This window comes from Cnephaeus nilssonii (genome assembly GCF_951640355.1).
Source record: "Cnephaeus nilssonii genome assembly, chromosome: 19".
NCBI classification, from domain to species: domain Eukaryota; kingdom Metazoa; phylum Chordata; class Mammalia; order Chiroptera; family Vespertilionidae; genus Cnephaeus; species Cnephaeus nilssonii.
This window is the reverse complement of record NC_137090.1, coordinates 23,565,223-23,588,626: the sequence shown is the minus strand read 5'-3', so window position 1 is coordinate 23,588,626 and position 23,404 is coordinate 23,565,223. Positions and strand designations below refer to the sequence as shown.

Here is a 23,404-nt window from a genome sequence, read left to right as displayed (position 1 = left end):
TATTATTTTTTACCCATCATGTGTCTTTAGCACCAATAATATAGAAGGCATAGAGCAGCACAGAGGATACTTCTGAAGTGAGCAAGTGACAATCATATAATACCCATGGGCAGAAGAATCAGTAAGGCAGGCTGGTAATAGTCAACAAATGGAAGCACCATAAGGGAAGGGATGATTGTCTATTTTATTTACTGCTCTATCTTCAGCACAGTTCCTACCTGGAAGTAGGTACTTAATAATTGTTATTGAATGAATGAGTGACTGAATGAATTCATCCATTAATTAGTCGTGCTAAGGAATTGCTGAGTGGTATCATTTTGGACACTGCTCCTTGCAGTTTCAATTTCACTTATGCTACTCTTTTTTTTTCTTTCCAGCAGATCTCGGTCTCAGGAGGTGGTTTGCCCCCCGTCAGCACCTTGACGAATATCCACAGCCTGTCCCACCATAACCCCCAGCAATCTCAAAACCTCATCATGACACCCCTCTCTGGAGTCATGGCCATTGCACAAAGTAAGCCTTGTTCTTGATCAGAAAACTTGGGGGGCACAGAGAAGTAGCATGGGAAGTGAGTCAACCTGATAAGAAAGGACCAAAGAAGACCCCCTTCAAACTCACCCACCACTTGTAGGTTTGATTCACCTTGTTTAGTTTCTTATCTCGCTCCTCGACAATATTTGGATTGTTTAGCCTAAAACAAGAAAAAAAAATTATGCGATGGAGTTGAATCTTGGTCACAGCTTACCAGCTGTGCATCCAGGTTCCAATCATTAAATCGTTGAGGTTCAGTTTCCTAATCTGTAAAATGGGTTGCTGATCAATGACAGTGTGCATAGACATACTTGTCAGTCTATAAGGCATGATGAGTATGTATAATACTGTAGTTTATACTTTTGTCTAGTGTTTGTTCTATCCCTAATTATGTGGGAGATTCTCCAGGACGTTGTCTAATGTTTGTGTCAGTGAAGATGGAGCAAGACATGATGAGCTTCCTTCTAAATGAAATTTGTGTAATCCGATGCGACCTCTTTGGCCCAAGGTGAAAATACAGTGGGAGGGAACTCCAAGGGAAATAGTCATAGCATCTCTGGGTCTTTAAGGAGAAATAGGTTGTGGACGCCTATGTCTTGAAGATGGGGAGATGGGTCAGGTCCTTCCAGCTCCAGAAGGCTCATATTCCACCGGGAGCCTGTGCCCCATCCCAGATGGGCCATTTCAGGGCATGGGAGGGCGGACACAGGCTGAATCCATGAGTGCCTCTCGCAGAGTTTTAACCTTGATTGGTATTCAGTGTATTTTCGGCTGCATAATGACAGCTCAGGCCAAGTCATCACTGTGACTCTGGAAAGTATTCCTGAGAAGTCTCGGGAGAGATCTAAGGGTGGCACATTGCTCATCTTTCTTTCTGGGACTTCCCCATTGGACTCATGGCCTCCCTTGTGACAAGCACCCAAGTTGGCCACCTCTCCTGCCTTTTCCTCTCCTTCCCTCCACTCTCCCTAAACCACCTTTAGCCAGGATAGCAACTTGGGTCGCTTCTGAAGAGAATGACTTCGTATGCTTTTTCAGGGCAGAACAGGCCTAGACCCACAGGAGCCACACAGACAGTCTGAATGAGTATGTGTGGCTCTCACCTTATCCTTAGCTGCTCAGAAATTTGTATACTCCACATTTATTTTGGAGGAAACGGGAAATGGAGAAAGCCCTTAGAGCAGTGGTTCTCAACCTTTCTAATGCCGCGACCCTTTAATACAGTTCCTCATGTTGTGGTGACCCCAACCATAAAATTATTTTCGTTGCTACTTCATAACTGTAATTTTGCTGCTGTTACGAATCGTAATGTAAATATCTGTGTTTTCCGATGGTCTTAGGCGACCCTGCTAGCAGTTCTCAACCTGTGGATCATGACCCACAAGTTGAAAACCGCTGCTGTAGAGCCTAAGACCATCAGAAAACACAGATATTTACATTACGATTCATAACAGCAGCAAAATTACAGTTATGAAGTAGCAACGAAAATAATTTTATGGTTGGGGGTCACCACAACATGAGGAACTGTATTAAAGGGTCGCGGCATTAGAAAGGTTGAGAACCCTGCCTTAGAGGAAATGGGAATGGGAATGGAGAAAGCCCTTAGAGGACTTAAAAAATAATAAATTAGTTTAAACTTACTGCTTTTTCACTGGGTCCTCTCCAGAAATATGGTAACCATACTAATGCCATTGAGAGTAACATAGGCTATTGAAATCAGCTCACTTACTTTCTAGAAGATTTGATTAAAAGGCCCATGGGTAAGATATCCCACCTGTTTGGTTCTACAGCCAAAAAGATACATAAACCATCCTACTTATCTTCATTTTTCCCATGTCAAGCTTTGGCTGACACACACAGTTATATATATATTCCTGGGCACTATCTGAACTAAAATTCTCCCTGAGGCTGCCCCATATTTTTCAATTTAGTTCCTCCTGATTTTCTTCATCCATGCTTCTCTACCTTCTCACAGTATTGTTAATCTTAATCTCCTACCGCAGCATGGCAACACCAGAGTGTACATTGACTGTAAGGTGTGTGTGTGTGTGTGTGTGTGTGTGTGTGTGTGTGTGTGTGTGTGTGTACTTGGAGTGGGAGGGCGCATGAAGAATGGTGAAGATCACCAGAAAACATGTCTGAGATACAGTAGTCCTATCTGGAGTGTCCTGATGAAGAATTAGTTGCAGGCACCCTCTTTTAGCTAGCTCATGTCCTGTTGAGTATGTGGGTCCTGCCTGGGGACCACTGAGGCCATGGGGAATGTGTTAACAAATTACGTGGCAGTGCCAATTCCTCCTTCTGCACTCATCTACTGGCCTGGACACCATGCTTCTTCAGGAATTAGTGCCCAGAAAACAGATGAAAAGGCCAAGAGTTACACTTCATGGGAGCTAGAATGACATCAGTGGCTCTCAATCCTGGAATTGAGGCACATCAGGGTCACAGATTGTGTTGAAAGTAAGATTCCTGGGCCTCACCTCTAAAGGTTCTAATTCATTAAGCCTTGGGTGGGGCCTAGGAATGTATATTTCATAAGCTCACCCAGATGATTCTACAGCACAGGCAGGTTTCAGAACCATGCCCTCAAATGTCATCCACTCTACACAGGATAATTTGCTTTACTGGGCAGAGGTTTCCCAACAGGCAGCAACAATGGGCTCTTGGGAAACAGCAAGTCTATGGGATTTCTTAGGAGACTGAGACCATCAGTGGAAGGTAGGAGAGGGAACAGAATACCAGGATATCAGGTGAGACATTGGCTTGGGGAGATACTGAGCCCCTGTGGGGAATTGGAGATAGTGCTATTCTGAGGATGATCTGAGGACCCCACCCCAGGCCCCACCCAAGAGAGCCAGGAGGGGGCTTATTCCCCCTTCACTCACCTTTTATGTTCCTGATAACAATATCAGCTAAAGCTCTGAGTAGGCGATTGTTGAGGTCTTTGTGCTATCTCCATGGAGGACTTCCCACAGACCTGCTTATGAAACTATCCATTTCAGGAAAGGCTCTGTAGGTGTTCCATCCACATTTACTAAAAGAGACCTTTTCCTGGATTTCCTTCTTCATTTTATTCTCCTCTTCCCCTTCCTCCCACTTCCCAAAAGGCAAGGTCAAAGGAACATTGGCAGGTCTAGGAAAGGGATTGAATGTCTTTCCCCTGATGCTCCTGTCCCCACTCCCAACCACCTCAGCTGCCTTCCCCAGAGTCTTGTGCAGGGAACAGATGGCAGGTGGGTACCAGGGACCCAAACTTTGCAGTGTCCACCCCAGTTCTAGAGAGGCCTCAGGATATAAACAGTACAGAACTCCAGAGGTTCTTCATACCCCCCAGATCAGAAAGATGGCAAGAACCACTACAACCACCAACCTTCAATTTACTATTTTCTCCTCCCAGTACCTGCTCCTTATGATGCCACAAGCCCTGGTGTTACCAGATAAGATATGCCCACTTCATAGACTGGCCAAGTTCCAGGGATTTCCCCCCTCTTTGCTACAGTCAAGAGAATGAACACCTAGCCTCTCCCAGGGTCTTTACACAAAGCTACTAAATGAGTGTCTTCAGACTCCCAGGACTGCAGAGGTGGGGTGTGTGTGTGTGTGTGTGTGTGTGTGTGTGTGTGTGTGTGTTTACCAAAATGTGTGTCCCTGCACACTCCTGCCCTCTACTGGACAGACAGATCTGGGCAATAAACTGTTCAGAGTGGCTGCCTTTAACTCTGCCCTGAGGGCATCACCAGGGCGAATGTCTCCCAGAGGCAGGCATGGATTGAGTGAGCAAGTAGGGTCAGCTTTCCCAGGGCCCTGGCAACCTCAAGGGAGGGAAGTTTGGGAGGTCATATGACTTTGGGAGACTCTTCAGCCTCAGATCTGTTTAAAGCCCAGTTCCATCTACAACTCACTGTGGAATTTGAGCAAGTCCCTTAATCTCTTTAAGCCTCAGTGTTGTTGTCTGGAAAATGGACCTATAAAACTGCTTCCTATGCAGTCTCTGTGTCACTGGCTGAGTCCAGTGCCTGACACATAGCAGGGGCTTAGTGGATGGCCTTTGCCATCCATTTACCTGTCCTCATCCCTGAAGCCACCTCTGATCTTTCCCTCTTCCTCCCACAGGCCTCAACACCTCCCAAGCACAGAGCGTCCCCGTCATCAACAGTGTGGCCGGCAGCCTGGCAGCCCTGCAGCCGGTGCAGTTCTCGCAGCAGCTGCACAGCCCTCACCAGCAGCCCCTCATGCAGCAGAGCCCAGGCAGCCACATGGCCCAGCAGCCCTTCATGGCTGCTGTGACTCAGCTGCAGAACTCACACAGTAAGGACACGGGCATGTTGGGGAGGAACACAGAGGGCCCTCAGCAGCCAACCCCTTCCCACTCTGGCTCTGAACTTTCTCTGAAGTTTGTCGGTTTGCTCCCTTTTTCCTACCAATGATCCACCAAGACAGTTTTTGAAGCATAGCCCTTGTGTGGTGCTGTGCCTTTTCGATTCCTCTACTCTACCCTCAGGAGTCCCGGGGAGGGTCTGCAGAGGCCAGTTGAAGCCTGTGAGGGAGTTGGAGATAGAGAGCAGGGATAGTGTGGAACACGTGCACATGGTGTCACCAGTCAACCTCAGCACCTTTCCCAATGAGCCCCAAGTTAGCCTTTTCAACCTAAAAGTCCAAGCAGCCGTTCCCAAATGATTATAGTTGGCATGTAATTTGCATCCTATTTGACTTCCCTGGAATTGAAGAATCTCCTAGAGTCCCTATGCCCTCCAATTTGCACTCCAAGCATCACAAACCATGAGTAGAGGTGGAAAATACCACCTGCATGCCTTCCTGGACCAGGAATGTTAGTGTGTCTGCCCCACCCCACCCCCTTCCCAGCTATTTCCCATCTCCAATTTCTACACCTACCCTAAATCTACCTTTCAACCACTTATTTTCCACCCACCTCCAGCCCCTATAGCTCTCCCCACCTCCACCCTCAGCCTTGGGCCCCCAGTCCTCTGGCTAGATTAGGGTATAGCCCCTGGCCTGATAATTTGGGGCAAGGATGGCTTCCCTGCTTCAGGCATGACCCCACAGGAACATCAGAGAAGTCTCTGGAATAGAGTGGTGGAGTCAGACAGACCTAGATTTAAACCTTGGCTCTGAGACATACCAGCTATATGGCCATTGGTATGTTACTTAGCCACTCTGAGCCTCGATTTCTTCACCCATAAAACGGAAGTAATATGTGTGTAGAGTGATTGTGGAGATAAAAGTGGTTATGAACTGTGGTTGGTAAGCATCAAGAGTTATAGAAACACAAGTGACTGTTCATTAAGGGACTCCTTCATAGGAGGAGGCAGGAATGAGGAAGAGGACTTTAGTTTGTCCCCTGACTGCCGCAGGCTGAGCTGTGGATCTGAGGGAGACAGTCAAGTTCAGCCTTCTATGCTCTGGGCTCTATTCCCCCCTCAGGCCTGTGGAGCTGGTTTCTAAGCACCATCTCACATTCCAATCACATTTTCGTGGCTTTGAAAACATCTGCCACAGCCTGTAGCAGAGTCTGGGAGCACATGTGCCCTAGTTCCCTTCTCAGGGCCTGGCAATATACTCCCCACTTGCACCTGCCCTCACCTGGGCAGGCTTCCTCCATGGCTTCCTGGGTGGGTGGGACAGTCAGGGAGTGGTCACCAGCGACCTATGAACTGCTGAGGCTCAGCTGGCCTGGCTGACTATGAAGAGATAGCCTGTGGGGCTCCAGACCAGGAAATAACCAGCCTCCCTCCACAGGAAGGGCAAGCTGAGGCAGCAGGCAGTGACCTTCACCCCTGTTCCCTACTTAGAGGACTCCTTGGTAGAACAGGCTGGTCCCTCCCTCAAGGCCAAACATCCACATGCTTTCATTAGTTGGTCGCGTGGCCCAGAATTTACATAAATCTTACGGAGTCATAACTAGTGTGAATCAAAAGGTTCCAGACTTAGTGAACAAGTACTAAAAACACTAAAAAGGGAGCCACATGTTCCTGGGGGTTTTATTAGATTCTAGTCTCCTTTTGTCTACCCTTCATATTTCTGGGGTGTCATAAGAGGTGTTGTGTGTGTGTGTGACTAAATGTCAGAAGGCATTTAGTGTAAACTGGAAAGCCCAGAATTAGGTCAATTAATTATGCCCATGTCTAATTACAATTTTTAATTAATCTATGATTGCTAGCATGAAACCTGGTAGTTGAGTTCTGGCAGTTTTCCAGCTACTTAGAACTTTTTTGCCTTAAAATCCCATATGTACCACATCTGCCTAAGGATTGCTTGGTGGCACTCAGGCATTTAACAGAAGTGCTCCACCACAGAAGTTCTGTCCACCATTACATATTAGGCACTGTGCAAGGCTCTCTGTGTATTTGGTACAAAGTGCTTTAAATATGATCTCTTCTAATCCTATAACAGATATCATTCCCCTTCTACCAGCAGGAAACTGAGGCGAAGTAACTTGGTTAAGGATAGTGTGGGATGTGCATACGCCTGAGTGATCGGCACCTTGATTTTGTCTTCACTCTCTCTCTCCAGTGTACACACACAAGCAGGAACCTCCCCAGTATTCCCACACCTCCCGGTTTCCATCTGCGATGGTGGTCACAGATACCAGCAGCATCAGTACGCTCACCAACATGTCTTCCAGTAAACAGGTAATGCCATTGGGACAGGGGGCGGGGGATGACTAAGATTATTGATGTGTGGAGAGAGTGGCAGGTTTGGACTCAGCCACAAGTCTGGTCCTTCTGAGGTTCTCTGCTACTTGCTAAAGGAATCGCGGAGGTCACAGGGCAAAGAAGATGGGCCACAAGCTAAAGAGGCTTATTGTTCCCCTGGTGTCCCGAACAAGAGCTCTAAATGAGGACTGAAGTTTGATAAGTCACTGGAGCCTGGAATCCACAGAGCCTTTAGTCATGGAGATTGACTACTTCCCAGTGGATTGCCAGTGATCCATGGAAAAGATATTTCCAGGGAGAGCTCAGGATTGCCCACAAATTAGTTGATGGAGAAAGTGAGTAGTAAGTCAGGAATCCTGAGGCTGATTTCTCCAGTCCAGGACCCAAACTGGACCTAGAATGCTGTAAGCTCTAGAGAATGACCCATTCTACCAACCCATGTGGACTCCCTAGTAGACAGCCTGTTGTGTCCAGGGGCCTGCATTCACTTGGTGTTTTATTAAAAAAACACCTTAGAATCAACTTCCTGCTGCACTGAAAGTGGGGAATCCAGAGGCTTAGTCACCGTTTCAGTTGATGACTAATTCCCACGACCACATAGAGGAGATGGGGTAGTAAAGACAACCGACAGTGAGGCTTGTCGCTGAGCTTGGGCAGCTGGACTGTAATGGGGCACTGAGAGCTAGAAAGTAGGACAAGAAGTCTGAACACAGATGACAATTCCAGAATAATACAATAGGCCTTTTAGTGGCTGGGCTCTATGCCGCGTGGGAACTGTTTAGCCTTTATTGATTACTAGATAAGCAGACGACAACCTTGAACTTCATGTCAGAGGCTCTCAGCAGGGTTTGGTTTTGTTGATGATCGTTATTTCCATCTGAGCTCTGGAAATCACACCTTATCCACTGCCATGCGCTTCCAGCAGGTTCTTTCATGGGCTCAGGGTTCTCTGCTCTTCCCTTTGCCCCCATGACCTCCTGGGTCTGCCATGTAAAGCAGGAGGGTTCTGTTCCTGATTGTACCACTTGCTTGGTGATCTTGACCTTCCTGAGCCTTTGTTTTTTCATTTTTAAAACAAGATTGTAACACCTACTTGTTCTGGGATTCGATGAGGTCACCCAGATTAAGTGCCTGGCGTGTCTTGGGCACACACACACACACACACACACACACACACACACACAGCGCCTACGCAGCTGGGCTCTGGAGTTGGGGCGCAAGGGAGAGGTGTGTGGGACCTGCTTTGCTCCTCTTCTCTCACCCAATGGAAGATGAAAGGACAGCCCCCACACACTGCCCTGCCCTTCGACTCTGTGCGATTTCCCACTCTTTGTACCGAGCAGGGAAAACATTTATCTGTGCTCACAAATCTCAATCAGGGGGGCAGCCAGGCGCAGCAGCCCCGCTTGGGAATACCTTCCCCTTTGAAAGGTTTATCAATCCATCTGCCGCTTGGTCAGCCCTAGACAGGACTATGATTAATTATTTCTGTCTTTCCCAAGTTGACTTTGATGCTTGCTTGTTGAAACAAGTCTTCTGAATTCAGGAAATGGTCTCTTAATCAAAATACTTCAAGATGCTCCCTGAGACGCCGTACCAGCCCCCAAATGGCTTCTCCCCTTCACTGGACAGAGTGGCCAGCCGACCTTGACGCTTGTGTGCATGTCCCTCTAGAACTACCGTGAAGTTATCTCCAAGTCCCCAGACACTTCAGGAGTCTGGTGACAGACTCACTTTCAGGATGATGAGGATAATGATTACATTTAGTAAGGATAAAACTATATAGTACTTTTATACTTCTCATGAACATCATCCTGTCATTTTCTCTGTATTGAAACCTAAGAAGTACAAAGAAATGAACTAAGACTCAGAGATGAAGAGTGTTCTGCCCAAGGTCACACAGATGATTAGTTCTAGAGCAGGATCTCCAGACTTTGGTTTTTGACTCTCAATCCTGGACTCTTTCCACTTAAACAACACTTGCCTTCCAATACCCATCTTTAAAATACCCACAATAATCGCTGCTCTTGTGGTCTTCAACAATTAGGAAGAACAGTAAAAAGTAGAAATGCTAGTTTTAAATTCATTCATTCATTCATTCATGTTTACTGAATATCTACTACGGCCTAAGCATTTAGTTATTATATTTCAACCGTTTCCTACAAAATGAAGAAGAGGGAATGGGAAAAGCAGAATGAAGTGGGATGAGTGTAACAGAACCCAGGGTGAAGAAAGATTGTACAAATTCTGTTCCAAAGGCAGAGAGTCAAAAGTGAGTTCCAAAAGAGACCTGGTTGCAGATCTGCTTGTTTTGTTTGTTTTAAAGTATTTTCTGAAAGGGATTTCAAGACCATCGTTAGGAATCAGGGGCACGTAGAATGAGGAGAGGAGGATTCCTTGGTCAAATATGTTGGGGGAATGATTGGCCTAAACAGTTAAACACCACAAGGCAGGGTTTCCAGAATCTTTCAGATGCTGATGTACATATTGAACAGGGCCATTAGTGTGCACCTCAATAATCAAGTCTTAGGGACACAGCCAGGGCATTGCTACTTCAGAGGCACCCTAAAGTGCTAGGAAAAGCCAACAGACCCAAGCTAATCCTAGCTCCTTCTACCCCTTGCTGCATGACCATGGGCAGTTAACTCACTGCTGTGAAACAGTTTCTTCATCTCTTATGGGGATATCCCACCCCATCTCACAGAATTGTCAAAGTGCCTAAGAGGCCCTAGCTCAGTGGTTCTCAACCTTTCTAATGTCGAGACCCTTTAATACAGTTCCTCATGTTGTGGTGACCCCCAACCATAAAATTATTTTTGTTGCTACTTCATAACTGTAATTTTGCTTCTGTTATGAATTGTAATGTAAATATCTGTGTTTTCCGATGGTCTTAAGTGACCCTGCTAGCGGTTCTCAACCACTAGCTATAGAGCCTAAGACCATCGGAAAACACAGATATTTATATTACGATTCATTAACAGTAGCAAAATTACAGTTATGAAGTAGCAACGAAAATAATTTTATGGTTGAGGGTCACCACAACATGAGGAACTGTATTAAAAGGTTGCGGCATTAGAAAGGTTGAGAACCACTGCCCTAGCTGATTTGGCTCAGTGGATAGAGCATAGGCCTGCAGACTGAAGGGTTCTGGGTTTGATTCTGGTCAAGGGCACATGCCCGGGTTGCAGGGTTGATCCCCAGTAGGGGGCATGCAGGAGGTAGCCGATCATTGATTCTCTCTCATTATTGATGTTTCTTTCTCTCTCTCTCTCTCTCTCTCTCTCTCTCTCTCTCTCTCTCTCTCTCTCTCTCCCCCCCTTTCCTCCCTGAAATTAATAAAAATATATTTAAAAAGTTATCTTTATAAAACAAAAAAAGTGCCTAAGAGAGTGGCTGGTACATAGTCCAGTACTCAAAGTGGTAACTCTCTCCCTGTTCCGTCTCCTTTCTGTGATCCTTTAGGAGACAACTTCCATCCACTCTTTAAATATTGAATTCATTTCTTGGTCTACATGTGGTCAAAGTTGGTTCTGACAATAACATTTCCCAGGATTAGGACCATCTCTCAGCATGTCCCACCTGTTGGAACCATGCTCCAGATCCCTGCTTCTCATTCTTCTGCTGACACCTAGACGCCTCCTCATCTACCTCCCAGGAAAAACACAAATAGTTCAGGGGCCTCTCAAAGCACCCCAAGCCCTTTGTGCTTAGCTAAATGCTTGGGCCATAGTAGATATTCAGTAAATATGAATGAAAGAATGAATGAACTCAAAACTAGCATTTCTAAGTAGCACGCCAGGTGCTTTTTCATTTTACCTTTCCTGAGCAACCCTCCCACCCATTCTGCAAGGTAGATTTTTTTTGGCCTAATTTATAGAGCAAAATTCTGAGGTTCAAAGATGGGGAGGGAACTGCCAAATTCACACAGATAACAAATCTGGAGCTGAACTTCCAGATTTTGGTCTTCTCGCTCCAAATCCATTCAACAACTCTCCCCTCCCAATATCCATTTCTAAGTACCCATAAAAATGACCCAAGATTATGCAGGTATATAAGGCTAAAGCCAGAATTTGAACTTGTATCTGTCCCATCCCAGTATTTCCTCTTGTCAAGATAGACATGCCCTGGGGCCTTGTGGATCATGTTGTGGGAACTTCAGGCTAGAACTTTGTCATTGGGAATCCTTCTGCAGCTTCTGCCAGCTGTCCTTCCCAGAGCTGTGCTGCCCTCTCGTCCTCAACCCTTGGGTGCTGGCGAGTTTTGTCTGACTGGGTCTGTGCCTGAGCTCCTGCAAAACAGTACCCTGCCAGTCTGGAAACAAGACCACAACAAGCACTGACCTCGGTTAGAACAAGTGTGGGCAGGCTGTGAGCTGACTCCTGTTTCCACAACTTCTCTACCCACTGCTCCACTTCCTAGTTTATAGAGAGGTCACTGGCCACGGGTGCTGACAAGAAGGAGGTGGGAAGCCTCATCATAAATCCCCTGCAGCTGTTCCCCACCCAGCCAGTCTTCTGCACTGGCGGTGAGGCAGTACGGTCTGAAATTTAAGAGTCCTGACTTGGGGCCTGCCCAGTGTGGCTCAGTGGTTGAGCATAGACCTATGAACCAGAAGGTCATGTTCAATTCCTGGTCGTGGTCATATGCCCGGGTTGTGGGCTCGATCCCCAGTGTGGGGCATGCAGGAGGCAATTGATGATTCTCTTTTTCATCATTGATGTTTTTATAGCTCTCTCCCTCTCCCTTTCTCTCTGAAATATATATATATATTTAATATATACACTGAGTGGCCAGATTATTATGATCTCTGAATGCATAATAATCTGGCCACTCAGTGTATATCCTATATAATAAATAAAAGGCTAATATGCAAATTGTCCCCTTGACCAGGAGTTCGACCAGCAGGCAGGCCGGCCAACTGCCCATGTCCCCTCCCCCTGGCCAGGCTGGCCAGACCCCACCCATGCATGAATTCATGCACCGGGCCTCTAATATATATATATATATATATATATATATATATATATATATATATATATATACTGAGTGGCCAGATTATTATGCATTCAGAGATCATAATAATCTGGCCACTCAGTGTATATTATATATATTATATAAATATGTGTGTGTGTGTATGTATGTATGTGTGTGTGTATATATATATATATATATATATAGAGAGAGAGAGAGAGAGAGAGAGTACTGACTTGGGAGTTAGGCAGACCCAGGCTCAAGACTCAACCAGTTACTACTTGTGTGACCGCAGGGAAAAGTCTTAGCCTCTCTGAGCTTCAGTTTCCTTACCTGTATATGAAGATAATGATTCCTCTTTTGTGGGATCTTTGAAATAACTAAATGCAATTGAAATAATAACTAAATGCTATAAGTCTTATAAAACACTTAGCTCAGTGCTTGACCTGAAATGCCCAGTCCATGGCAGCTGGGGCAAACTAGGCTTCCTAGGATGTCAACCCTGAGAGCCTCTCAAACTCAGAAAGGAGGATTTTAAATGTCAACGGGCTTTTATTCACATGCAAGTGAAATCATATGATATTTGTCTTTCTCTGACTTATTTCACTTAGCATAATGCCATGTTACCACAAATTGTAAGATTTCGTTCCTTTTTATGGCTGAGTAATATTCCATTGTATATATGTAGCCCATCTTCTTTCTCAGTGGTCACTTGTCAATCTCTTTCTCTGACACAGCCAATCACTCCTTTTTTTCACTTGATTTTGGGACATTACCCATGTATGGCTCTCCACATTTCCTTAGCAGGCAACTCATCTTCTCAGTATTCACTTGTTGGAGGGCCCCAAGGCTACATTCTCTTCTTAATTCACGCCTGGGTGATTTCTATGAATCCAGTGGCTTTGGGTCAAGTATACACACTGAGGGATTCTATAACTCTGTCTCCGTGCAGATCTCTCCTGAGTGCCCATTCACAAACACAGTGCCACTTTGGCCTATACCTGTGTATGTCTACTATATCTGACGAGCCTGTCAAATTGAATCTGCCTAAAATAACTCATCCTTTTGCCCATATTTCTCTGTACCCAAATTGCTTCTTCCTTGCTTTTCTCCATTTCCAAGAATGGTACCAATTGTTCAGGTGAGATGCCAGAGAGTCTCCTTGAGTCTTCCCTCCACATCCTTCTTTCAGTCCATCAATAAGTTCTTCTAGGGATACTCCAGAATGCATCCTAAATCTGGTTACTTCCCACCCCATCAGTTTAAGGCCCCCCTCCCCCCAGAAACCCGTACCCCACCCCTCCCCACCCCCATTCCCATCTCACTGACCTCCTGCCATGGCTCCTAACTTCTCACTCCCACTTTCACTCTTGCCCCCCTATTGTGGGAATGGTCTGTTCAGCACACAGCAGCCAGAATTATCTCTTTTAAAAAGGAAATCAATCATGTTAATCCCCTGTCAAAACTTGCCAATGGCTTCACATTGCAACCAAAACTTCCAAGCCCTTTGTGATCAGCCTGTTACTGGCCCTACCATTCTCACCTCCTTCCCCTCCTCCCATTTCTTCAGCTTCAGCTGAACCAAAGCCAAAGTGGTCCTGCTGCAGGCCTCTGCATTTTAGTATCTTCTGCCGGGAACACTCCTTAATGTACACCTTTGCTTGCTTGCTATCCCTCATTTCATTAAGCTCAAATGTCACCACCTTAAAGAAGTCCCTCTTGATCTCCCTCCCTAAATTATTCTCTTTTCCTCAAGTCGCCTACCCTCTTACCATGCTTATTTTTCTACAAAGTATTCATCTGCATCTAAAGTTTTATACATACATATGTACACTGAGTGGCCAGATTATTATAATCTCTGAACGCATAATAATCTGGCCACTCAGTGTGTGTGTGTGTGTGTGTGTGTGTGTGTGTGTGTGTGTGTGTGTATTAGAGGCCCAGTGCATGAATTCATGCATGGGTAGGTTCTGGCCAGCCTGGCTACGGGGTGGGGACATGGGTGGTTGGCTGGCCTGCCTGCTGGTTGAACTCCTGGTCGAGGGGACAATTTGCATATTAGCCTTTTATTATATAGGATGTACACTGAGTGGCCAGATTATTATGCGTTCAGAGATCCTAATAATCTGGCCACTCAGTGTATATTTGCTTGTTTGTTTGTTTGTTGTTCAAAGCCCTCCCCAAAATGATGTGAGAGAGTGAACAGGGTCTTGCTCAGGGCTGCATCCCCTTGCCTAAAAAAGTGCTAACTGAGCATGTAGAAGGCACTCACATGTGCTAAAGGAATGAATGATAATTACCTGCCTCAAAGGGCTGATGTAAGAACTCAGTGCAATGATGTGTGTAAAGCCCTTACTTAGCTTGGTGCTCCGCACACAGTAGGACCTCGATAAATGTTAGCTATCACTATTAACAAATCCTCTTAGAAGGAGGACATCCTGAACAATCGCCCCAGACACACCACCCCTTTCAGACGGAGGGCTCTGTAGTCGCTCAGAGATCCTGTGGGCAAGGCCCCCCGTGGGGCTGCGTGTGCTGGGCCTCGGTTCTGAGGGACCACAGTGTCCCCCTTATCAGATGTTTGTGTTTAGACTCAAGGGGGCAAATAACTCTAGTTCCTTTGACAACATTTAGGGCCCTGTCACCATTTTATTATGTGAGCAAACATTTGATAGCTGGGAAAGCCCATCCCTAATGACAGGTCATAGAATCTCGCTGGCGTCTCCTTATCTGCCCTCTTGTTTGCTCTTCTATTGAAACCTGCAAGGTCACAAGCCATTTTCTCTCTCCTCCACCTGAAATCTGAAAATTGGAAAAAGGCTGATAGTGGGAAGTAAAGAGACTCGAGAATGGGGGTGGGTGGAGGGAGGAAGAGCAGGCAAAGGGTATCAGAGGACCCTGAGCAGGGCCTCAAGAATGTAAAAGGGTCAGAAACCTGCCTTGTCACACGAAGACACAGCTCCGTCCTGCTCTGAAGGGCACGCAGAGCAGCATGGACTGAGGCACCTGTACAGCAGTCTTAATGAGAACAGTTACGCCGAGCACCAGTCTGAGTACTTCCTGCGTATCAGCTCATCTAATCCCTCAACAGCCTCTGCTTTATAGGTGAAGAAACTGAGGCACAGAGAGAGGAACTTGACCCAAGAGCTCAAAGCTAGTCGAAGGCTCCTTACCTCAGCGCGTCATAGAATACTTGGGTTCAAACCTCAGAATGGGTCCGAATCTGGCTCCAGTCCCTCATAATTCTGAAATCTGGCATAATTCACCGACTTTCCTTGAGTCCTGATTTCCTAATCTGTAAAATGGACAGAATGGCAACCTCATTTAGGGTTATGGTTGCAAGTACTGATTAATGAAATGATAATGGGATAGTAGGCCTGTACTGGTTGTGGTAGGTGCGTGGGTGTGTGATTGAGGGGGAGTCTTGAGAGAATAAGCTGCTAAGCCAAAAGGCAGAACCTTCCCCTGAGATGCCAACACAAGTGAAAGGGAAGGAGGAGACAGAGGGAAACAGAAAAAGGACTCCTTGGAAGGAAAAAGAGAGGAGTGATGTTCTACGACGGCTGAAATGAATGAGGCCCAGGGCTCTGGGTAGGAGCTGCCCAGTGGTGGGGGTGTGGCTCCTCTCGCAGGCTTTCCCTGTCCATTCTGGGGTCTCTCCCCACCGCCCCAGCCCACCGGAAGCCTGGCATCAGAAGCCTTCAGCCCTTGGATTTCTTTCCCAACTCTCTGAGTTTCTTGCCCTGATAGTAATGAGCCTTAGAGAACACTTTGCAGTTTCCCACGCTCCTTCCCTGATAAATCACTGGAGTAAGTGCTGTTTTTCTCATGTGCTTTATGACCTTGTTGCTCAAAATAGATCAGCAGCATCAGCACAACCTGTGAGCTGATTAGAAATGCAGGTTCTTAGGCCCACTGAATCAGAATCTCCATTTTAACGGGAACTCTGGTCCTCATAGGTCCATTAACGTTTGGGGACCAGTGTTCTCAGGGGCCCTGCTCTTGGAGGTCTCACTTCTATGAGAAGCAAGAGCTGCCCATCCAGCCGCTGTTGCAACCACACAGCTCTTTATAAACACTGCTCTCACAGAAAGAGGAGCCAAGCTCGGGATAAAGGTCAGCGAGTTATGACTATTGCAAGGTCTGCAGCAATTCGCTTCTCTCTTCTGAAGTGGCCGGGAAAGCCGGCTGGCAGGTTTTGCTAAAGGAAATGTGCTTCAGGACCAGCACCGCAGAACTGAGCAGACACTCAGCCCTCCACTCCCAGCTCTTTGCCAGCTGAGTTGGGTCTCAACTCCCCTACAGAAGCCAAACTAATGGCCCATGTCCCTGCCAATTGCACACAGCTGAGCTCTCTGTCCTTTCTCTCTGCAGTGTCCTCTCCAAGCCTGGTGATACCCACACATCACTTACTTTGTGCACAGCAACAAGGATCCTATTTTCCACACCATCACTCTCCGGACAGCTGTCATGGAACAGCCCAGTGGCCTGACAAGCACCTGCAAGAGGTCTCTGCTTACCTGACATCCTGCTGGTACCTCGGACAATCCGTTCTCAGGAGGCGCAGCCCGAAGGCCAGCTTCCCTTCCATGCAGTATTGTCACGATGCCTCTCCCAAGATGCCAGGTCCTCCCATCTGATCCAGAGGTGGGAGAAGAAACCACGGAAGAGGAAGAGAGAAAGCCGTAGTGTCTACATTATGCTCCTTCATCGAACAAACCGATGTGAAAACTTGAATCTGTTACTGAAATGAGGAGAGGAGGACACGTGCTATATTGAACTGAGCCAAACACACTGTAAATATCAGCACTCCCTCCCCCACCCCCATCCCAACTGATCTTGAGATTTCTTTTAAAGAAGTAAATTTGTCCAATGGGTGTAAACTATAAACTACTGTAATTAAGTGCAATTTCCCCTCCACTTCCTTGCCCCTCTGCCGTGTATATAATACTAAAGTATCTATTAGTTTTCATTGTAAAGGTCAGAGTTGAATTTTTCAAAGTGATTTGCCCCCTTTTCCTTCCCGTATGGAGAAATATCCTACATCGGAAGTGCAGCCCTTGCCCCCTCTCTCATGCCTGGACACGCACAGGGACACTGTGTGTTTTGGACTGCCTGCCAGCTAACTCCAGTCTCCTGATGTTAAGACACACCTCTGAATCCCTGGAGGGGCCGAACATAGTGTCAGTAACGTCCTAGCATCTGGTGGGGCTAAGGGTTCAGCCAGTGCACCCCCAAGAAACCCCAAGGCAGGGAAACTGGCTGTTTGATAGCAGAAGAAAAAGTCCTTTCAGAAAGCCTCCCATTAAAACTATTTTATCACTGCCCAGAGTTTCATATTTCTGTCTCCGACACTTCCCCTGCCGCCATTCTACGGAGGACCCCTGGCCTCCGCCACCTTGGAATTTTCCACGTACTCCACTGGGTTCCCTGCTGCATGTCCCCATGTCTTTGCACTGCCTTTACTGCTAAGGTAAAAAGAGTTCATTCTCCCAGCCAGACTCCACAAAGCCATCAGAGAGGATCTAGCTAGGGCAGGAGAGAACACCTTTTTCTTCTCTGCAATTCACAAGAGTCAAGTGATAGAGCCAATTCTCGGTGACTGTGGTCATAGGAACAGATAAAAAGCAGGAAGATGGAAACCCTGTGAGCCACTTTTTCAACCACAGCTTAAAAAAAATTATTTCCAGCTTTTCCTGCCTTCTGTAGGGCCGTCAATCACTAGGAGAGTGGGCGCCTGTGGGTGTCGCCTTCTGCCTGGGTTTCCCCCTCTAGTAGGGATGCTAATGGATACAAATAGTCCAAAAGGGGGAAAGCTAAAGGCCTGGACACTCTGCCAGCAGGGACTTTGCCATAAATAATCCAGCGTTGACTCACGAAGAAGGAAGATGGACCTGCTCTCTTGACTGTCTCCTCTTGTGTACAGCATAGATCTACCAGCATTTCTCACTTCTTGTGGTTTCTTGCTTTAAGATGGAATATTTCCTAGTCAACGTGTTAGCAAGGCCCCAAGCAACAGGTTTTTAAAAATTCCAGTTTAGTGGGAGATGCAAATCTCAGTGAGCCAGACAAATTTACTGAGTACCTACTATGTGCCCAGGGCAGGGATGGATGGATATGGAAATGCTGATCTCCTTTGGTTCCTGGCTCCCCTGAACAATGTAATTTGGGCTGAAGTAGTCCACAGCAAACTCATGGTTGGGTTGAGATGGCTGAGGCCAAGACCAAGCACCATGTGTCAAGAGAGGCCAAGATCCCCTGTCACTAGTTGAGATGGCCTGTGAGTTCCAGGAAGAGGAAGGGAATATAGGCCTCAATCAGCAGTCTCAATTGAAGCCCCATTTCTGGACTCATGTTGTTCTGGAATAGCAAGTATCTGCTTTGAAAGATTTTAGATCTTGCATTGTTGTGATGGCTTTGAGAATTCAGAAAGTTATATTCATCCAAGAGGTCGTCTAGGCAGAGGTGGAGATGGGAGGGAGGATGGGTGGGTTGGGAAGGTCTTTAGGGACCAAATCTGATGTAAACAAAGGCATGTAGAAAATGACCCTGTCAACTGAAAGCCCCCAAGAAGATTAGCACCTCCCTTCTAATCAGACAGGGATCAATTGTTGCAGCCACTACAAAAAACAGTATGGATGTTCCTTTAAAAATTAAAAATAGAACCACCTGACGACCCAGCAATTCCATTTCTGGGCATTTACCTGAAGAAACCCAAAGCACTAAATTGAAAAGATATATGTACCCCTATGTTCATAGTAATGTTATTCTCAATAGTCAAGATATGGAAGCAACCTAAATGTCCATCAATAGATGATTGTATAAAGTTGTGGTACATATATACAACGGAATATGATTCAGCCATAAAAAGAATAAAATCTTACCATTTGCGACAACATGGATGAACCTAGAGTATATTGTGCCAAGTGAAATATGTCAAACAGAAAAAGACAAATACCACATGGTTTCACTTATATGTGGAATCTAAAGAACAAAATAAAATAGAAACAGACTCATAGAAACAAAGAACAAACTGTCGATTGCCAGATGCAAGGAGGCTTGGAGGGATAGGTGAAAAGGTGAAGGGATTAAGAAGTACAAATTGGTATTTACAAAATAATCATGAAGATGTAAAGTACAGCATAGGGGATGTGTCAATAATATAATAACTATGTATGGGGCTAGCTGGGGAGTCACTTCGTAAGTTATATGTAATCACTATGCTATGCACCTGAAACTAATATACTAGTAATATTGAATAGCAACTGTACTTGAAAAATAAAACAGGGACCTTCCTCCACTGTCTCTAAGCAGGACGAGGAGGTCTGCTGTGCATGGGTCCAGGTGGGTATTACCTACTCCGAAGATTCATTTGCAGCTGAAAACCCCCATACCTTCCTCTGCACCTTATGGACCAACATTTCCAGGGTCTCTCTTTACACCCTGCACCCAGGTTAACAGACAGATAGTTCCATTTTCACCATGACCGGCTGTCATTTTCTAGGGTGAGCTTTAGGGAAGGCAGATTTCATTTTAACATCCATGGATAAGAAATAAAATTAGGAATGAAAAATCTGCCTTAAAATGTATTAAACTTTTCCATGCCAAACAGTGGATTATTGTCCCCCAAAGCAGAGATGACTGGAGTATTAGTTGCTGAGTTCAGGTGGGTAAAAACACAATGCAGGGAATGTGAGCCTTTGGCCCCCAGTTGGGGGCAGGTCTTTGATATTCATTTTGGAGCCTGAAAGCCTTGATTAGAATCTTCAGCTCCCCCACCTAACCTGTATTCATTGTCCTCCTACATAAAGTTGGGTGATAATAATAGCACCTACTGTATAAGGTTGTTTGAGGAGTCGATGAGTTAATACATGTTATATACTTAAAAACATGCCTAGTGTGTCATGGAGTGCGCTGGTGTTCATATTCTTTCATGCCAAAATGCCTTCTCGTGTAGTCTTCTAGGTCTGGTTGATCTTTCCAGATAACCTCATCACAAATTGGATGCTTGGTAAAGAAAACTGCCAATAATTGGTTAAATGATTTTGTTCATTTCTGGGATGTGTAGCAAACCCAGCAGTGAACCAAGGATGAGGGAGGAAGGGAAAGTCTGAGGACAGGGGAAGGGAAAGAAAGTAGGATGTAGTGATCTTGCGATGAGGACCACCGGAGAGCTAGGAAGCTGCGGACTAAAGCTGTCTGTGTGCTCCCAAGGATGGGTGGAGGAGGAGTGCAGGGAGCAAGGAAGGCTGTGGCTCCAGAGGAGAGAGGCAAGAGTGAACTTCTTCCAAGGAAAATAAGGGGACTAATGTGTCCCCTTTGAATGAGGAGCTAATTCAAACAAATGCCATTGAAATCTGCTCTGGAAAATAAGAGATTGCCAATAATGGACCACACTGTGGCATATGTCGTATTCATGTCTTAACACTTCAAACTGTCCCAATTACATCATACAGGCTGAATATTCATGAGAAATTGCAATTAGCTGAACCAGATGCTTATAAAACACTCACTCTCCCTCCCTCCCTCCCTCCCTCCCTCCCTCCCTCCCTCCCTCCCTCAGAGGTCAACTACTAGATTGTCAGCTAAGATTTATAACATGACTGTATTTTATAAATGAATCTCTGGAGTGTGCAGGAATTCACACGTGCTACAATGACCATTTTCTCCTGGATGCATGTGAAGTGCTATGTGCAGGAATATAGAGGAAACACTAGGGACAAGGAGCAGAGCAAACATGAGGGGAACAACCTCAAAAGCAGGAATCGTTCCTGCATATGTATGTTTATGGCAACAGATCATGCAATACAAATGAACACCAGATATTTCTTCACTGTCTCCACATATTTAATTTTTTTCACCAGATACATACTGTTATGTTCCCAAAAGGTGGGTTTCTTTCCTGTGCCCTATTCTCCAGACATCCTTAATAAGCCAATTATATTTAATTATTCCCAATTATGAGAAGGATAAAAAGATAAAGCGCATCTTTTAAAAGAGACAAACCCAAAACCCCACACTATGGAAAGCAGGCCTGATTTCCTGAGTTCCTATAAGACCTTCTGTGTATCCCTTTGCTTTTGGAAACATCATCTAATCCAGAATAATGTTATTTATTTAAACACTTATTTGAGAAATATTTACTGACACCTACTGTGTTCCAGGCATCATGGTTCTAGACACTGAGGATACCTCAGTGAACTGAATAGATAAAAACCCTTGTCCTCATGAAATTCACACTCTAGTGAGGGGAAAAAGGCAATAAAGTGTGTGTGTGTGTGTGTGTGTGTGTGTGTGTGTGTGTGTGTGCGCGCGCATGTCAGGTGATAAAAATGTCTATGAAAAATAAAACAGGGAAAAGGGGTGCTGGCAGTGGGGGCAGTCATTTGAAATAGGGTGGCCAAGGAAGGCTCACTGAGAAAGTGGCATCCAAGAACCCTGGGGTTGCCGAGGGAGTGAGCCATGTGGGCACCTGGGAGGAGAGCATTCCAGGCAGAGGGAACAGCCAGGACAGAGGCCCGGAGACGGAGACAGGAACAGAAACGCAGGGAGGCTAGAGGAGCTGGAGCTGCACGAGGGAGAATGGTAGGTCAGGGAAGTGAGCAGTGCTGGGGCATGAAGACCAATGGCACAGGGCCTTGTCACCATTTGTAAGGACTGCTGTAAGCTGCTGTCAGGACTTGGGGTTTTATTCTGAGGGAGCTGGGGGAGCCATCGGAGAGTTTTGTGCAGAGCAGTGATAAGATCTGACTTATGCTTTAAAGGAATCCCTCTGACTGCTGAGTTGTAGGGAGGGGCCAAGAGAGACAGCAAAGAGACCAACCATCAGGAAGCCCATTGCCATCATCCAACCTGTGGGCGGGGCATGGAGGTGATGAGAGGCCAGCTGATTCTGGATGTTATTTTGAAGGTAGAGAATTCTAAGGCACCAGGACTTGCGGATGGTTTAGGTGTGGAATGTAAGAAAGAAAAGCATCAAGGATGATTCTGAGGTTTGGGGCCTGAACAAAGTAGGAAGCAGAAATTGAGGCTCTAGGAAATGAGAAACAGTATTGCCCGAACATAGGTCCTATCTCATTTGTTTTTGAAAGTGGTACTTTAGGAAGCATCTTGGTAGTAAGTGATGCTGTGATGTCTGCTATTATCACATCTCTGATATGATATCAGGACTCTCCGGGTGACAGTCAGATGACATTTAATCATTCCTCCAACAAGTGTTTATTGAGTGTTCATTATATGCTACATACTCTTCTAGGCATGGGGAGAAAAGCAGTTTTTAAAATGTCACTTTGTCCATGGAGCTTCCATTCAACTGGGAGGGAACCAACAATAACTAAACAAGAACACAAAGCATGCCAGCTATTGATAGGTACTAGAGAGAACGAAGCAGAGAACAGGCACAAGAGCAGAAGGACGTAGATGCATTTTTGTAGGGGGGTCTCTATACCCTTGCTTTCCAAGGCAGGACTTCTTTGGGGCATCCAGCCTAAAAAGACACAAGACTGTCTATTTCTGAATCACCTGTGCTAGTGGTTAAAAACTTACTCCCTGTGCTGCTTCCTTCTCTCAGAGAGCGTGTTTGTTTCCTGCAGCCCCTATAACACATTTCCACAAACTGGGTGGCTTGAAACAACAGTCTGATTCTCTCACAGTTGAGGCTGGAAGTCCACAATCAGTATCACTGGGCCAAATCCAAGGTGTTGGCAGGGCTGCACTCCCTCTAGAGGTGAGAGAGGAGGAGCTGTCCCTCACCTCCTCCAGCCTCTGCTGGCTGCCAGGTCCCCGGGCTTGTGGCCACATCCTTCCAGTCCCTGCCTACAGTCACATTGCCTTCTCTTCTGTATCACAGCTCCCTCTTCCTCCTCACAAGGATACATGTGATTACATTTAGGGTCCACCTGTATTATCTAGGACAGTGATGGGCAACCTTTTGAGCTTGGTGTGTCAAACTTGGCCAAAAAACTGAGCATAACTCAGGTAGTGTGTCACTTTGAGGAAAAAACATTATTTCGCAAATGTTTCATCCTCGGCATGCGGCCGCCTCAGCGGCCGCGTGTCATCAAAAATGGCTATGCGTGTCAGTGGCGTATCATAGGTTCGCCATCACTGATCTAGGATAATCTTCCTTAATCACATCTTCCTTAAAAGACTCTTTTTTCCTTTTAAGATGACCATTTACAGCTTCCAAGGATTAGGACGTAATCTCTTGGGGGGGTCGTAATACAGAG

General features: G+C 45.9%; 1 protein-coding gene across 11 annotated transcripts in view; it reads left to right on the top strand.

The window, feature by feature from the left end:
- The window catches only part of HNF1B (HNF1 homeobox B), a 75,572-nt gene that overhangs the window by 35,595 nt on the left and 16,573 nt on the right, over positions 1-23,404 (top strand). For 3 of the 11 annotated variants that reach the window (XR_013815032.1, XR_013815034.1, XM_079797356.1), the window contains exons 6-8: positions 378-513; positions 4,645-4,839; positions 7,063-7,181. Coding sequence is in view for 8 of the 11 variants with exons in the window: in XM_079797356.1 (XP_079653482.1) it covers positions 378-513; positions 4,645-4,839; positions 7,063-7,181 (450 nt within the window). In the remaining 3 variants the exon portion in view is untranslated. Of the gene's footprint in view, positions 1-377; positions 514-4,644; positions 4,840-7,062; positions 7,182-16,550; positions 20,678-23,404 lie in introns of those variants that run through there. The other 8 variants (XM_079797363.1, XM_079797361.1, XM_079797362.1 and 5 more) reach the window with 5 other exon arrangements.